We start from the raw sequence: 18038 nt of genomic DNA, 5'->3' as shown, positions 1-18038 counted from the left end.
AAATGTCAATTTAGGTTTGCCACTGTGTCATATAAAAGCCACGTGATTTACTCTAATAATCGGTACGTAAAGTACACGTGACAACTGCTACAATCGTTTTGTTTTTGGGATTACTCTCAAATTAAAATTTGTGGTTAGTTAATGCGTATTTTTATTAACATTTTCACAAATTGTAGGCTACTTCAGAAAGACTAGTGACAGATTCAATGTATGCCATTTTTATTGAATATCCCGGTTTTTAATTAATCCCGCATTGTTTTATTATTACTTCTTTTTATTTATGGGCTTCAATAATTATTGTAAATACTGCGCCATCTGTGAATCTGTGGATAAAACTGAACTGTCACAGTCACTCTATGTGAGTGCCAACTGCAAAGTGCAATTGTAATGTGTGGTGGATTTGTGAATTTCTATTTTGCTGTTGTTGCTCAACTCCTTTAAAAAGCAGAGTGGACGTAATAACGTAATGAACTTGTTTAGTGCGAGCAGAAATTCGTCGTGAACTGCTGTTCGTAATTAGTTTAGATAAACTCAGAAATAGTATTAATATTCTTTGTATTTTGGAAAAACCTACGCCCATTGTGTTGTGATTCATCTTGTTGCAGAATTTACAATCTTGTTGTGTTCTGACAGTTCCAAAACACATTTAAAGGTATGTTCAATTTGTTTTTTTTTTAGTTATTTTTTCGACGTTGTTTGCGGTATATTTTTGGCTCAAGTCACTATCAATTTCAAAATAACATTACTATTTTAGTGCTGGAATGGTTTTCTGTACTGTGCAACACTAACAAATTGTATTGCCAGTTTTTCTCCCATGTTTTGATCATTGTCATTACCATTGGAATAAACTGGGTAAATGTATAAGAATTTCATGTGTTGTCACTCAACTCTGGCCCCTCTGGCCCTGGCCTACATCACTGCTTTTTTACAGTTAAGGCAATAAACACAATTGGCACAATGTATAGTGTGCAATTGCTTCTTACTGTTATTTTATTTATGTGTAACAGGATAGGCAGGAGATTGGAAATGTGCAAATAAGTGTTGAAATCAATGTCAGGAAGTGTGTTGTATTTATTTAAATAAGGATAAAAGTTCAAGTTTGGGGTGAAGATTTACTGATAAAGAGTTGTATGTTAAATGTAGTTTAGTTCTTGCCTGCTTATACATAAATACTCTAATGACATTTTTGATCTACATATTCAGTGCAAAACCAGTGTATATGCACTAGAGCAGGATACAAATACATTAATGTTGCTCTAAACTTGCAACAATCCAAAACACCATAAGCTGAATGTAAGTAGGTATGTGATTTACATTCACTTTTAATAAAAAAAAATTCAAAGGTTTCCACCAAAAAACTAGTGCTTAGTTTGTTTTCTCTAAACTTGTTTTATGAGATCTTCCAAACATCCCACTTAATAATCAAAGTTTATGTTTCATAATTTGTTGTTGTAACTGCACCTGTTTTAAAAATTGTTACAGGAATTTTTCATATATACTTAAGTTACAGCTTCTAAAAAATAATAATTCACTATTGTGTTTTTGCAAGTCGTAGTAAAATTATGTTGTAAATTGTCAGAAAGAATGTTAAGTCTTGGAGAGAGCTACAAAATTAGTCATTGGAAGAGAAAAACAATTAGGTATTAATCCACTAAACATAACATTTTTGATTACTAAACTGTATTTCCACCTCACAGGTAAAATGAACTTTGACCAACAAAAATTAGTGTTTTTCTAATTTAGTTAAACTTATGGAAGTAGTAGTGTTATATAGGTACATCCTTTTTTAGCTGAAATTTAAATAACATTTAAAATACCTTGACTAAGCACAATGGGTTACTCATTTATGTATGTTCATTAAATGCAAATAGGAGGTAAACTGTGTATACAGTTTAAAAACCAAATTTCAATTTAATTAAGAAGCTGAATCCCAAGAACCCAGCTAAATTTTGTTGTAACTAGCTGAATTACCTGAACACCAAGAGTACCCTTTTAAGTCAAAGTGATTCATTTTTTTTAGTTTCTAACTCAAAATCCCTTAATACAACTTTTGATCTAAGAATCTAATTTGATTTTTTTTGGGTTTGCTCCTCAACTTGACCTGGAACTAAAATTTTAGTGAAATACCTACTGATATTAGTTTTTACAATTTGAAGTGTCCCACCTTTGAATTGTATTACAAAAAACAACCTAATAGCAATATATAAATGTGTATAATTATTAGATACTAGCAGCACATCAGCGACTTAAGTGATATTATTAAAGTTTTTATTTAATTAGTATTTAATAAGGTAGTAAAGTGTAAACAAAAGTTTCTTAGCTAAATGACACATACCTGTAAGAGTAAGTAAGTTTTAAATGAGATAGACACTGTACTAAACACTCTAGTATAATAGATAGACTGGCGCCAAAATACACATCTAAGGTTTTTCCTAAGCCAGATATGCAAGTTAACTTGTTTACCAGTGATTACAAGTTTTGTAATAAATTTCTATTCTTGGTACAGCTCTGCACTCCTTCACATATTTTCCTACAATTTTCTGTAATTAAACAACTAAAATATAGCAAAAATACAGTATCTTTATATTTGACTCAAATGACATTGATCTGAAAAATTTAAATTCATGCTACAATTAACTTTTGCTGCTTTTTTTAGTTGACGAATAAATTTGCAGCTATTTCTGCTTGTATAAGGTGTCTACTTTGTCACTAGGTATTATACTTTCAGGTACTTAGCATTCATTTGATATATTTTGCAATGGAAATGAAAGCAAAAGTTGGTAAAACAGGAATGTGTTTGGATTTTCAATTAGGAACTTTTCACCTAAATTATTTATATCTAGTCGCTATTTTGCAATCAACCTTTTTTATTGGAATCTTATACTTTTTTTGGGGTAAATTTTTATGTTTTGCCTGAGCAGTAGCCCTCAAACTGTTTCTTATCAGAAGTGATAAATGCAGGTGAAGCAATTAGAACTGCACACAAACATTCCTAATTAGTCTTGTTCTTACATTTTTTTAGAGATAAATAGTGATTTTAGACCTAGCTTTACAACCTGAAGGGAAAGTTCCAAATTAATTTAGAATGGGTTACATTACAATAAACCAGTTTCTCAATAGTTTCTAGAATATTCAAAGTTACTAAACAAATTAATAAACTTTTCCATTGATAGGAAGTTTTAGATTAATGGGTTAAGCATTAAAATGGCCCATATAATATGTAATTTTTTATGGAATTTCGACACTTTTAAGGTGCAGTAAAAACACATGTCATTAATTGTATTTATTGAACACAGTGCAGGACTGGACCTTGATACATAAATTTATGAATTAATAAGTTTATTAGTTCACTATAATTAATTGGGCATTTTCACTTTGGTGTTGGCTGCTGCATGTGCTTTATTGAATTATGAATATTTTAAGTGTTAGAAATGCTTTTTTGTTTTATTGCTTTGTGATAAAAAGTCTTTCAATAACTTAGTATACCATTATCTTTATTTATACAGTTCACCCTATTTTGTTTTCTACAAATCCACTTGCTTCTTGCTAGATTAACTAGATTTGATGCAATTAAAGGACTTACACAGCATTTGACTGAAATTTAAAGAGTGCACATCTTAGAGAACCAATTTAATAGGTGTATGATCTTTAGGTTGTGCAACTTATATCTGTTATTTCAGCATGACTAAACCATGCCAAGGTTTTAATTGCAGATAATTCTTTGTCAAAAAGTTAGGAATGTGTGTTTTCTCTTTTACATATTGCAATATACTAGAGTACAATAATCTAAAATGATTTACTAGTCCTGTTACAAAATTGTTTTTAATTTTTACTAATATTCTGCAACTCCAACTAAATCTGCAACTTGCCTGCATTTAGTTCGCTAACTGTATCATTAGTTTCACTATTTATAGACTGTATTTAGAGGGAACAATTTGGAATTGCAAATAGATGCTAATGAATTCCATTGATTTTATGACTCAGGGGAGTAAATCCAGTACATGGAGGTTAGATGAGCTGAATCCTTTGCAAAAGCATTGTTTGGTGATTCTCTAAAAACTAATGGTTAAAAGTGTGTGACAAATTGATTTAGCACTGAAAATCCCAAGAATAGATTGTTAGTTTAAGTTGATTTCTTTTGTTTTAAAGCAAATCTTTATTATTCAGTTTAATTGGTAAAACCCCAGGTAAATACAATATTAATAAGTACCTATTACGTAGGTACCTGGTTTTTATCATAATAATATTTAGTTGAAGCAGAGTGATAAATAAATAATGAAATGTTGTTTGACCCTTTTGTTTGTTGATGGCTTAAACAAAGTTAAACGGATACATGCTAAATTTAGTAGGTGGGAGGTAATCACGGTATGATTTTTCACCAGGTTGAAATTTAAGACCTGGTGTGTATAAACATTTGTGCCAGTTAATTCTTCGAACTAAATAAGTCGCGGAAGTTACGAATTACTTCTGTAATGCTTTAATAAATTGGCAAACCAAGCCACTTTCACTGTGAAATAGTAGGTAAACCGACTGTTGTGTAACAGCGACATTGGGGTTTTGTATAGTACTACTAACTTATTTTATATGTGAATAATAGTGTTTGATGCATTTTAGACGTGGCCAAAAATAGCCACATTACAAATATCCTAGTAATTATTATTACTAGCAAAGAGTCATTAACTAGAGAATGTGTAATGATATGGGTTTATCCGTGAATTACTTCGTCAGTACATATTTGTTTCCTCATTGGTGGTGTATATGAGATAATTTGTATTATACAACGCGAAAAGTAGTAATAAATGCAACTGTCACGTATCAAGGTTTTATTTTTTTTTTGAATATCACACTGGCTTTGTTCATTTATGAACAGGAACTTGTATATGTTAGTATAGTCTATAAATATAAATTTGAATCTTATTATCATATACAACTGTTTTGATGCCAAAGCAGAAGTTAGAAAAACATATGATAAGTCGCATATATTAATTTTAAAAAACACAAGGTTACATTTTATTGGTATGATTTTATCTCACTTGACATTCTCATAGAACTATCTCTGGAGTTATCAAGGATATTGATGTGTGTTAGCTCCTAAATAAATGCGTGTTACATTTTACTGTACTTTTGTACTACTCAAATCTGGAAAAGCATTTAAGTTTATTTCATAACAGTTTAAGAGTCCAATTTGGTGTTATAATAAAAAAAAAAACATTTTTCGGACTGAAGGTGAGTATTTTCAAAAATAAAAAATTACGTGAAATATTTTTTGGTTGTTTTGTTTTTAAATAGAAAATTAAAAAATCCTGACAAACCAATATTTGTGTGTGTAAGTCAATTATTAATCAGATTTACGGAATTTTGAGATTGCAGTTATCTCCTATAATATGGCTTATTGTTTTCTTTTGAACTTCATTGTTAATTTTTTATGTGTCATCTGATTGAACGTTTATGCTTGTTTTGTCTCAACTACTGATTGGTTTAACAATGAACTAATTAAAAGCTTAAATTAACTAAGTAATACTTTACCAATCAGTATTCAGGAAACCTGTAATGTGAAAATAACCGATAAGTGATGTGATTAACATTTTTGGAACACGGTTTCACTTCAGTAAGAATTTTTCATTATTTATAAGTAGTTAGCTCGGTTTGTACGGTTATGATTGCGTTAAATTGTTGATGTTTTGACAGCTGGTTAATCGGTAATTTTCTACACTAAGGTAATTATTAAAAGTCATGTTAACTGAAATCTTCTTAATATTCCTGAGTGGTGTTTTTTCGTGTGTATGCACATATTTCAATCAAAGCCTTAATGTATGCCAAACTGTTATTTTTATTCCAAGAATGTATATACCATGTCATTTCACGTTACACTCGTTTCATATTCCGCTCACGCACTTGCATACATGCAGAAGCTGTAGGAGTGAAGTGAATCAATAATCCAATTTCTTCAATAAAAGAATGGTTTTGCAAAAAGTTTGATATTGAAACTGTTATTAAATTAATTGAATCATACTTGACTGTTTAACCTGTTTTTGTTAATACTTTACAGATTTAGGAGTAAATAAATTGATTTACCAGCCATTTTATCACGTAATTACTACATCACAAACACTCATTCAAGCAGAATTTATATTCTTCTTTATTCAAACACCACCATTTAGAATTTTGTTATTTCCTGTATTCCCGGAAGTTTTGGTAATCATTCTTTATTTTGATTATAAGAAGTGCTCTTCCTACTGTGCTTTGTAATAAATTGGGTTTGCATGTATGCAATGCATGTTAACAAGGAAAATAGTTTAACCTGGTAATAATACTAATAATAATAATTTAGATAAGGATGGATGATGATAGTATTGGTTATAATGATATTTTTAACCTGACCTTAGTCAATGTTACTAATAAACTAAATTGTTGCAGGCTGAAAAAATGTCGCAGATCCTTAAACCAAAGTCATCTGTCTAAATTCGCATTATGAGAGGATCATTGGACAGTGGTGATGGAGGAGCTGCCGGCTTGTCACCATGCGTTAGTGCACCCAGAAACAAGAAAAGATTTCCTGGTCGCTGGTCGATCCGTCATTTAATTTATTCATCCCCCTTGGCTAGGAGGAGAAGTTCCGGAAGTGGAGTGGGAACCTCCACAAAGGTTTACAGGAAGGTCGAACCCAATAATCCAGGTACGTTGTTTTCCATTATCCAATCCAAGCTGTTTGTTGTATAATAACATTTTTTAAGATAAAGTAATGAGTTTTAACAATAGATTGGTCACGTTTTGTGTCAAGGCTCCAATTAATTTATGTTAAAAATTAAAAATTTCAATACTGATCACCCGCCTGTAAAGTGATAGTTATAAATAATGATTTCACCGAAACCATAAACTTTCACATCAATACAGATAATATCGTAAATTTTAAGTGAAGGGTTAATAATATGAGGGGTACAATGTTTAGGATTACAGAACAAAATGTTTTTTATGACTTGCTATTATTAGCAATATTAGTAGTAATCAATTTTCCAAGGATTCCACTTTTTGTGCAGTTAACTAGTAATGATTTTGACCTGCATCTTTATTGTATTGTTTACTTCAAAATGTTATGTAAAGCTTTATTAACGCCAGGTTAATCTGAAATGGTTTGTGGCACTTTTAATGCGCATATTATTAGGGTATTTTCCGTAATTAAACAAAAATAGCCTCCATTTATACAATATCCAGCCTGCTCTCATAAATAATACCCAGTTGAATTAAATACGACTGTTTAATATCTTTGTTAATGGTATAATTTTAAGGCAAGATGTTGATTTTTCCATACATTTAAATTTAGTAAGTTTCATTAGTAATAGTGAATTAACAGGGATTTGTGGTGCTCGAAAAACTATTATAGTTTACATTGTTAAGCTTGAAAATCGATGTTTAATTAACTGTGGCATACTGGCGATAATTTGCTTAGATATCAGTAAAAAACGTACTCATTTAATGGTGTTGATCTAGTGTTTTATGACCGTCATTTGGTTTTGTTTTTAAAGGCAAAAATTAATTATAGTTCACTAGAAAAACAAGATTTATTTGAATTTATGTCGCCTACTTAGTAACGGTGAGTGATAGACTCTTTGGAGCATCTAAAACCGACAACTTTGACCTTAATTAATTGATAAGTATATTATTCATGAAAGACGAACTAAGATCATTATTTATTTTGGAACATTGCACCAATGTTTATTAAAACCTTGGCATTGTTATTTTCTGGACTTTCTAACTAAACTCGAAAGTTGCACTGCAAACCTTGCAAAATTATTTAATATTACCCAATAATTATAACTACACCACAATGATTACTGGAGTGACTTTGAAATTTTTAGTGGGATAGAAAGCAGCAATCAAGTTCATTACCACTAACTTTTCACCTTGCAACTGTTTATTATTTTAGGCAAAGATGTTTTGGATGGAAAATCTCCACATACATCAAAGGACAACGACAAAAATCCTGGAGAATTGCTTCGGGCTACTAGCAAATCGTCAATGTACGCTTCCAGTACAAAGGTAAACATATCATATTGTCTAGTTTTATTATTGTGAAAGTGGCGTTTCAGAGTTCTGATGGTGCAGGTCATCCATTTTGGGAGTGTCCATTGTGTTTAGCTGAATTAACACCTGAAGACTTTTGTGAATTGAATGCCTGCGGCCATCGCGCTTGCATCACTTGCTTCCAACAGTATCTTAGGGTGGAAATTACGGAGTCTAGGGTGTGCATATCTTGCCCTGAATGCTTGGAACCCATGCATCCTAATGGTACCTTAAAACTCTCGCAATTTCTTGATTCTGGTGGTACTAATTGTTTTTCTTTCAGAGATTAAGAGTGTTTTAAATAACCCTAGTCTGTTTGAAAAGTATGAAGATTTTATGGTTCGTAGAGTGCTTGCTGTTGATCCGGATACAAGGTTTGTTCTATTATTTTGATGTTTTGTTAGACTAAGTTGTTGAATTTTATTAGGTGGTGTCCGGCTCCGGATTGCAGTTTTGCTGTCATAGCTTCGGAGTGTGCCAGTTGTCCTAAGTTGCAATGCGAACGTCCCGGTTGTCACTCGTTCTTTTGCTATCACTGCAAAGCGGAATGGCATCCCAATCAGACTTGCGACGCTGCTCGGGCTCAAAGATCTCCGAATATTCGGTCGTCTTCTGTTGCTTACAGTCAAGACTCTCAGCATAGTAAGTTGTAATGTAACCAGACATTGATTTGCTCTCTTGAGACTTTTTTAACACTGAACTTATTGAATTTTATTGAACTGATTTTTTTTAGGGGATGACATTAAACCATGCCCAAGATGTCAGGTTTTGATTGTAAAAATGGATGACGGTTCTTGCAACCATATGTTGTGCGCCGTGTGCGGTTCTGAATTTTGTTGGCTGTGCATGAAAGAAATTAACGATCTACATTTTTTAAGGTCTGCTACTCTAACCTAAAGCCTAGTTTGCATTATAAAATTCGTTTTCATTGCAGTCCTTCGGGGTGTACTTTCTGGGGTAAGAAACCGTGGTCAAGGAAGAAGAAAATTCTATGGCAGCTGGGCACTCTTGTTGGTGCTCCTATTGGAATAGCTCTAGTCGCCGGGATTACCGTGCCTGCTATGGTTATTGGTAGGTTTGTTGACATTTTTCATCAAAATGTTTAGCGAACGTTGTTTGATTTTTACAGGTATTCCAGTTTGGGTTGGAAAGAAGTTATTTGCAAGATACCGGAATGCAAATAGGCACAAGCGGAATGCGGCTATTGTTGGGGGAGTAATAGCGTCGGTAAGTCGAAACTAAAATTATCATTGTTTAGTCGATTATCGATTCAAAAAGTTCAGTGCCATCTTGTGGGTCGTTGTCCAAATACACTTTGTGATATCGATCTTGTTCTGGTTACATAACAATTTACTGTCTTCAAGACATTGTTTATACAAGCAGTGATTGTCATTTGGCAAACAGAAATTGATAAATTGCTAACTATTGTAAATTTTACACGTTTTACTGCTTTGACTTGTATTAAAACTACTTTTATAGAGTAGATGTACAGCTAGAACTAAACGTCGCTTTCTTGCTCAATTGACCGGTAAAAATTGATGGACTCCATTTTATATATTTTTTTTGGGTGTGTTCCCAGACGCTGTAAATATATTGCAGTATCGATTTTTGGCCTGGGTAGCCCTATCTCGAATTATTTACCAGAAAGGGGACTAACACACATTCTTCTCCACCCTAACATTATTGTAGCTAAAAAGCAGAGGCGTGCTCGACTAGTTTCAGGCATAAAATTGCCGATCATCCAACATTTATTTAATCTTTTGTTCACTGAGTTAGATAATTTATTGCATTATTTACTTTCTGGGAAAATAAAATGCATTTTTAATACGGATTATACTGTATTACTAACATTTCTTCCATTCGTACAAAGTTTTGGCACTTAAAAGTAATATGGTTGCCGTAGAGTAGGTAATTGGCGACTTTAGGATCGGATTCAAAAAAGCTTTAAATTATACATTTTCTAATATCATCGTTCATACATTACGTAGATACTAAAATTGTATGCATTCCAAGGTCTCCCTTGTAGATGCCGTCTAGTATGTGGTTTATTTTGCCAAAGCCTGTAAATAAAACATTAAACAACACATTTGGTGGTTACAGTCACTTACAAAATAATACATTTTTCACAGCATTGTATCACTCAGAATTTCTTTGGTCTAGGTTTTCATTTTTGATTTCCCAATCCGCAAACATTCACATTTAAAAGCTTTTCTTTGTGCAGGTCTTTCAATAGCTCTATCAAGCGTTCTTCCATTTGCGCGTTTCCTAAAGCCAAATCCACAGAACCTAAAAACCAAGTTTTGTAACTGCAATTCATTTTTTGGATTTTTAACCAACCTATGCATAATAGCAATGCTAGAAGTTGAGCTCTTCTATAATCTTCACCCAACTTTTGCCTATTGTAATTCAGGGAGCCTTCAATGTCCACTCCCAAGTTGCGACACATTTCTGTCATTGTTTCCCAATATAAATCCAGCATACTTTCCGAGTATTGACGTCTTAAATCCGCTGCCACTGAACTGACCAGCAATAATGCTAAGTCGTTAGTGGGTCTGCTATATGTTACCATTTGCCAGTCGAGTATTTTACACTCGCAAACCTGTAAAACCGCATAGTAAGGATGTTGTAAATATACTTTGAACAGCACAAACCCCATCTACAACTCTAAACATCAAATTGTTGCACCAAAAGTCTGTGTGGATGATCAGGGCCATTGGTTCTTCAGCTCTCAGCATACACTCCAAGATGTCCTTAGTGTGAGGTCGAAGGTCGTTAAGTTCATTCATAATATCTTTGAGCTCATTTTTAGTTTCTAAAAATTCAAATAATTGTGGCAGGCCACGTTCCACTAGTTGCTGGTAGGATTCAGAAGCTTGAGCCGTTTGAAACAGGAACGGATACTTTTCTGATAACATTTGACCATCGATTATCTGCAATGTTAAAGATTAATGTGACATTGTGGTTAATAGATAAATTTATATTAACCTTTGAGCATAAGGATAGAGAGTGGATTTTGGCTAGAGACTTAATAGCCGCTTTCATCTCGTCTAGATTTAAGCCGCTGGAAAAACATATGCATCGGAAACCGCTGGTTCTGATGTTTTCTAAAACAAGGACGGAGGATGGGGGAATTGCTACGGGTTCGAGTTCTCCTGAACTATAGTGGGCATAGTAACATTTGGGGATTGGTAGTGACAAAGTTTCTTCAGGGTTGTCGTTGTTTAAACGGCTGCCGAAAGCTAGAAGGTCCGGTACAACCTAATGAATAAAAACATATTGTTCAGTGTGTCCGGAAGTTTCTGACCTTATTAACATGTGTTTGCGTCTCAATTTATCAAAGTAATATCTCGCGCATACTGATGAATTAATTTTAATTAACCTTGGGATCGATGACACATATCGCCAACACAAATTTAATGAACTGATATGACCACAATACGTTGAACCTTGTGTAATTACCATTTAAATACATTGTTGCGTGCTGACCGTATAATTGTAATCTTTTTAACTGAACAAACCACCGTATTCATTCAGGAATTTCCTCTGATTAACACTTACCTCATTGTAAAACTTAATCTCACGTAAGTCAAACTGCGCTTCCGTAACGAAAAATCGGCTAAAAGGATCCTGCGGTAAAAGCTTGACTATTAAGTTTAGAGTGTGGTTTCTCCCTTCAGGATCGCCCCTATAAATCGTGAAAGGAAGAAAGAAAACAAAACGTATCTCGGGACGCCTCCTGAATAATTTACCTCACACAGTATGTTACTGTCACAGCAAGAATATCCGACAAAATGCTTTCTCCTGTGTCGCATCCGGGCCGAACCGTAGATTGTATTATAGTGATCCCGGAGGGTTCGGTCACTGTTTTATGATGTTCTTTCAGTACTTTTTGGAGCCATTCTTCCGTTACTGGCCAATCCAAATTCTCGCTAGTGTTGTCTTCTTCACTGTCCGACATTGTGCTTTTTTTGTTTAAATTTGGATTTTCTTTATCATGAATAAGCAAAAAATTCGACGCAAAAGCCTGCAGGATTTCCTGAACAACGATCGCGCTACTACTGAACTTGGACTCGAATGCAGGAGCAGGAGCGCGATTACTAATCGGCTAGACCGGGGGAGAGACTGAATAACAGTGTTGCCGATTTGTTTTTGATCTTTTACTCTAGTGGAGGTTGTCTTTATTGTCTACAAATTGTTCTCAGTGAGGTTTTATTTCAATCCCCTGACATATGGTCACTTTCTGTAAACTGCTTTTTTAAATAATGCGACAATTGTATACGAAATAGCTTAATTTCCCATTTTAAAGGACCGTAATATGAGCAACAATACGTAAACTAATTAACCAGTTTTCTCTCTCTTATCTCGTTAGGTGCTTCCGATAGGAAGGGCGCTTTCCTCCCGTTTATAAAGGCCTATTTGTCTGGCCGCACCCTCTATCTCGTTCAGCTGCACCCCTTTATTTGCACGGCGGCGTTGTCAAGAGTGGCTCTTTTTACACCAATTTAGATAGTCGAGGGGCTTTTGCCAGTGATTTATTCAGTATGTTACATGACACTTTAGAGCCATTAACACCGTCTGGAATTTGCAAAAATAAATTAGTACGGCGTCAAGTGACTGTTTCAACGTTTTGTCTTAATTACGGTTATAAAATGAATGCGTCTGGGGTGCAAAATACTCTGTTTAAAATTATCTCAACCGCGGGGATTTTTAGGCGTAATTACCATTTAAAGTGCTTTCAAAGTCTTTTGCTCATAAATGTTTTCGGTTAAGACTCAAACGAAAATACTTCAGACAGTTTAGTAGTTGTTTTTTTTACAAGGATGTTTTTAGATTGCTTATATTAATAATAAAATTATAAGTAGTATTTTTTAGTTTCGTACAGTTTTATCAATTTATTTGATCTTCAAGGTGTAATCACCAATTTAGCATGTCCTGTTACAAAAATGAAGCTTGTCGGGCTGTAAAATTCAATTTTGGTGACCACATAAGTGACAATTAAAATGAATTTTTTAATATCATATTTGTCAAAACTTCTTTTTGTTAAAGGTAATGATCTCACCGCTACTCGCTGGTTTAGCCGTGGGTATCGGAGTACCAATTTTGCTCTTCTACGTCTACGGGGTGGTGCCTGTGTCCCTATGCAGGAGCGGCGGTTGTGGTGGTTCAAGTTCTGCCGAGGAACCGTCGTCTTCCCCGCCTGACACCACGTCCGTGGACGCTATCAGCACTAAGGAGCCGGCTAATCCAAGTATCGGGGACGTCAGTCTTAGCTTGGCGTCGGGTAGTCATCGAGATGCTGATCGAGAAAGTGCTAGTACCGTAAGTATTCGGTATCGCTGGAAATGTGGAAATTTGAATTCGTTTTGTCGTTAGGTTGCACTGGCAGGTAGTCTAAATCAAACGGCGCAACGTTTGGAGGTTCAGGCTGACTTAGCGTCCGCTCAGCGTTTCAGTCTTAGTAGCTTAACAGAGTCCGTAAATGCGAGTATCACATTGGACGATGGTGGTGCTAGTGTTCGAGCTTTGGCTGGCTCGTTAATGAATTACAAGGTAATATATTCATTTTTGTGACAAATTTAGTGTAATAACAGATTATACTCTATTCAGTGACTTCTGATTGTTGCGTTACATCTTTTATCTCATTTCATTAGACGAATTATTTGGTAATTTCATTACCAGTTATTGTCAGTTTGACGGTTCAATTAATTGATGTTGTTTATAGCGACAAATGAGTTGTTTTAAATTGTCTTAGGCCTCTAGGACTGTTTTGAATGTGTCAAAGATTTCTAAATGCCACTGAGAACTTTCTGAGAAAAGTTTTAGGGCTCTCTGCAAGTGTCTTAAACCTTCCCAAATTTGTTTTAAACTGCCAGAGGCCTCTAGGACCATTTCGAAAGTTTCATAGATAGAAAGAGAGAGAGTGAACCTTCTAAAAAGTGCCAGAGATCTTTACAACCTTCCCAGAACTGTTTTAAACTGCCAGAGACCCTTCTTCCTTCTAAAAATCAATTAATATCATATTTAATCACCGACATACGTTTTTTTTGCTGGTGGTTGTGACGCAACAGTCAGCAGTTACTGAACAAACAACTGTTAAAAAAAAACTCAGGTTAGAAAGTTAAAAAAAAATTAACAGGAAGCTATTGGTGTTTCAAGGTAAGATCAAGGATGTTCGAAACTTTATCCAAAATTGACCACTAAAGAGCGTAAATCTAATCTTAAAACGCCAAATGTCTGATCACGATCCTTTTGGATCTACCTTTCTGAAATTTTTGTATTAAATGTAAAAGTCACCCTTAAGGTCACATAGGGCTTCCTGTCATCGGTTAAAACTTTCACCCTGTATATTTCTGGAACTGTACACTTTTTGTACGGCACAAGAGAGTTTAAAGTAGGCCATACAAGCTGAGTTGAATGACCAAATAATATACAGAGTGTCCTATTTGGTACCTTTTAGCCTTTGAATGCACAACGTAAAGAATTCTTAACATTAGATAGTGTCATGATTATTATCATCCTGAAGATGAGATTTACTCAAATCTCCCTCACCTCCTAGTTGCATGATAATATCATCATAACTGACATCAGATTCACCCTGACCATTCATTCTAATATTCTAGTAAATAAATAGTATAATAATAGGGAAATAGGGATGCCAAGTTATTTTTAAGGTAAATAACTAAACCTATCTAACTTACTTTCTACCTAAAAATCCTGCTTCTAAATATATCATTGAAACTACAAATATCTTTAATACAAAAAATTACAAACTACTTACAACTAATACTCTTCGTCAAAGAGTCCAAATTGTCCAAAATAAACCGTCAGTTGACCAATCTTCTTCTTTTCCGTTGAGGTGGATTTTTAACTGCAAAGGCTGTATCTCGGTAACAGCTGGGAGGCCTCCTCGGTTATCGATTTAACCACTTCTGGAATAGGTCCTCTATCACAATCTGCTCCATGTCATAACGTGGACTAGACGGTACAATTGCTGGTAGCATTCGGTATTACACTCAGTAACTTCCGTTCCGGAAGGAAACAGCTTTCTAAGATCCCCTGATCTTCAATAATCTGATTTTTGCTCGAATTTTTTAGAAAACTGACTTTCCAGCTCTCATTAAAAGTCTCTCTTGACAATCAACAACCAAAAAAAAACCTTTTTTCCCACCTTCTACCTCCACGTACCAACTTTTTCACCTCCTTTTAAGTTCATCAAATAAGTAATACTGTTAATTTTCTTAATAACTACATACAATCCTACTAAAACTAACTATAATGGTAAACACTTGACATCCCTACAAAAATGTACCTTTTCTATAAATTAAATAAATAAATTTTCTTGAAAAAAAATCCTTATTTTCAAGACAATAGTTAGAGAACTCAGTGTAACTTTCTAGAAAATGTGCATTTGTCAGTTTGGAAACTTAGCAGGTATTTAACACACAAAAAACTATTTTGGTCATTTCTTTTAGTGCGTTTCTATTTTGGGCGTTTCGCCGCACCACAAAGGTTTGTGGGAAAAATGAAATTTTGCACTATTTTCAACTAAGTATTTTTAACTAACAAGTGCAAAATTCTATTTTCCCAACAAACCGTTGTGAAACGAAAGCCCCAACCAACGAAAAGAAATGATTAATTCCTCTCAAGCAACTTATAGAACATATCTAGTTTGGTCATAATAACGCAAATCAGATACAACAGATGCTCCTACACATTTTCATTTTATAGTTTTCCAAGAGAAAATTTGAGTTTATTATATTTTTAATTTATCTTTAGTAAGTTTTTGTTACTAGTTGACAACATGGCATGGAAAACCTTTAAGAAAAATCACTGTTGTGACAAAAATATCAAAATTCTATGGGGTAGATCCAAAAATATCGTGGAGAGGCTATCAGGGTGGTCCAGTTTTAAATGTCAATAATTCACCATTCGATAGCCCATCAAAAAATAAGTTGACATGCATTATGTCATTTTTGTAAAAAATGCTTCCTAAGAAAGATACAGTCCAAAATTTCAGTTCAAAAAAATCGTTTCTTTGTCATAACTGTCAGACCGTTGAAGCAATTTTGCCCAAATTTGGAACAAGTCTTAAATATAATTAACACTCAGTATGTGATGTTATTGAAAAAAAAATTGATCGGTTTTCACTTTCAATGCTCTGAGATTATAACAAAAAACGATTTTTTTGAATTTTAGAGGGCTGTATGTCTCTTAGTATGAGGTCTTTTATAAAATGACGAAAAAACATGTCAACTTATTTTTTGAAGGAGAATCCACTTCTGGCAGATTTATTTTTATAAAATGATATTTTGCTACCCGGATATCCCTCTTTTCTTGGGTTTTAACGTAATAACTCAGTTATCTCGTAAAAAGAATTTTTAATCAAAATTTTTGCAGCAGATACATCTTTCTTTAAATTGAAGACGGAAATTAAAAAACTGTAATTTTTGTGAAATATCCAGTCAGCGTAGAAAATAGAGTGGGAAAATGAACACCATCTCCGTGTATCTACGCCACTGAACAAGTTTGACAAAACGTCATTCACATCACATAATGAGCATTCATTTCATAAGTACTTGATGAAAATTTAATCAAAATTGCTCCAACGGTCTGACAGTTATAGCAAAAAAACGAATTTTTAAACTACATTTTGGAGGACTGTATCTTCCTTAGGGAGCGTTTTTCAGCAAAATGTCATAATGTATGTCACCTTATTTTTTGATAAACTATCGGATAGTGGATTATTGACATTTAAAACTGGACTGGAAGAGCACTTTCAACGCATATTTATAAAAAATATGTCATTTTCTTAGCCTGCTAATGGTAGTGACTCCTGCAGTTGCGTCACCACTGAAGACTGTACTTCTGAACGTGTTCGTTTCGACGACAACGTAAGCTTTATAGCGGCAAATCAGGCGGAAAAAACGAGTATAGGCAGCAGCTGTAGCTTTAGAGCGAGATGTTCCAAGTCCAGCATGGGAAAAGCGTCCCCGGCTCAGGACACTTTGTCTAACGACAGCATTTACATTGACATGGACGACTCGAAAACTCCTCGGAAGTTTGCGTCGCAAGCGGCCGTTCTACGATCTCAGTTTTTCCATTCGATCAACGAATGTAAACCGGCAACTAAAAGTCTCGACGACAAGACTATTATTGAAGTGTCTAATGAAACTTTGGATAAGAGCACTGTGCCGGTTATAAAAGAAACGAAGAGCATCGTGATCTGCCAGTTGAGACCGGCTTCGTCGACTGTCAGTTTGGACGAGAAGCTGAAATTGGATGATTCTTCCGAGAAGACATTTTCCAACGAAAGTCTCAGCAATTCGTCTATCCCATTAATTTCGGAATCCAACAACATCGTGATTAAACCTGGAAAGTCGATTAAACTCGATAGTACCGAACTATAGTTACCCCCACGTTTGATGATGGAAGACTGATAAAAATTGTACTATTAATAAATATCCGTATTTAGCTTAAGATTGTTTAGTTGCGCTTTCCGATTTTAGTGGAAACGCAACTTTATTTTTTTTTTATTAAATCGCTTTATTTTTTTCCCGGTAATGTTACAGTTTGAGTAAGGGTTGTTCTTACTTAGGCCGCCACACGTGCGCTTTTATTGGAATGTATAAATAAGTTCTATTAGATATTTATATAAATATTTTTATAATGTTTTAAAATAACCTTCTTTTAGGATTCAAAATTTGTATTTTAACTATAGCGTTACGATCCGTTTGACATCTTTTAAAACTTATTTTTACTGTAGCCAACTATCTATGGAAAAAAAGTCCCAATATAAATATAAATGGTCAACGTCCATGTGTGTTTTGGTTTATCCTTGTATTAACCTCTGTAACCATATAAAAATCTTAAAAAATTAAAACTGTTTTATTGAAGTGAACACGATCCGCGTTAAATGTTATTAATGGAGTTGTCAATTGTAAGTGGATTTTATGGAGAGGACATTTTTTTTACTTGGA

At 34.1% G+C, this 18038-nt stretch overlaps 2 protein-coding genes across 4 annotated transcripts; one reads left to right on the top strand and one right to left on the bottom strand.

The window, feature by feature from the left end:
* The first annotated feature begins 371 nt into the window (after nt 1-371).
* Nucleotides 372-17875, top strand: LOC145731046 (E3 ubiquitin-protein ligase RNF19A-like). Of its 2 annotated transcripts, none has more exons than XM_081982626.1 (12): nt 372-652; nt 6418-6676; nt 7925-8037; nt 8088-8286; nt 8345-8435; nt 8489-8703; nt 8795-8939; nt 8996-9132; nt 9191-9288; nt 13108-13380; nt 13435-13611; nt 16875-17875. In XM_081982626.1, the coding sequence occupies exons 2-12, from the start codon at nt 6472-6474 to the stop codon at nt 17466-17468; spliced, it is 2247 nt and encodes a 748-aa protein (XP_081838752.1). In that variant the 5' UTR covers nt 372-652; nt 6418-6471; the 3' UTR covers nt 17469-17875. The 2 variants fall into 2 exon arrangements, with proteins under 2 accessions (XP_081838752.1, XP_081838753.1); XM_081982627.1 differs by lacking the exon at nt 372-652 and adding an exon at nt 829-852.
* LOC145731049 (uncharacterized) lies at nt 9880-12329 on the bottom strand. Of its 2 annotated transcripts, none has more exons than XR_014178734.1 (7): nt 11811-12329; nt 11620-11746; nt 11047-11319; nt 10713-10991; nt 10399-10660; nt 10170-10347; nt 9880-10121 (listed from the first exon to the last, which is right to left on the bottom strand). XR_014178734.1 is itself a non-coding variant. In XM_081982632.1 (7 exons), the coding sequence occupies exons 1-6, from the start codon at nt 12017-12019 to the stop codon at nt 10226-10228; spliced, it is 1272 nt and encodes a 423-aa protein (XP_081838758.1). In that variant the 5' UTR covers nt 12020-12328; the 3' UTR covers nt 9880-10121; nt 10180-10225. The 2 variants fall into 2 exon arrangements, 1 of the variants encoding a protein (XP_081838758.1); XM_081982632.1 differs by having other exon boundaries at nt 10180-10347; nt 11811-12328.
* Nucleotides 17876-18038: the final 163 nt, after the last annotated feature.

Source organism: Ips typographus, linkage group LG6 (genome assembly GCF_016097725.1).
Source record: "Ips typographus isolate SLU linkage group LG6, UJ_Ityp_2.0, whole genome shotgun sequence".
In the NCBI taxonomy this organism is placed as follows: domain Eukaryota; kingdom Metazoa; phylum Arthropoda; class Insecta; order Coleoptera; family Curculionidae; genus Ips; species Ips typographus.
Note: the sequence above shows the minus strand (reverse complement) of the source record. Positions and strands in the feature narration are given on the sequence as shown.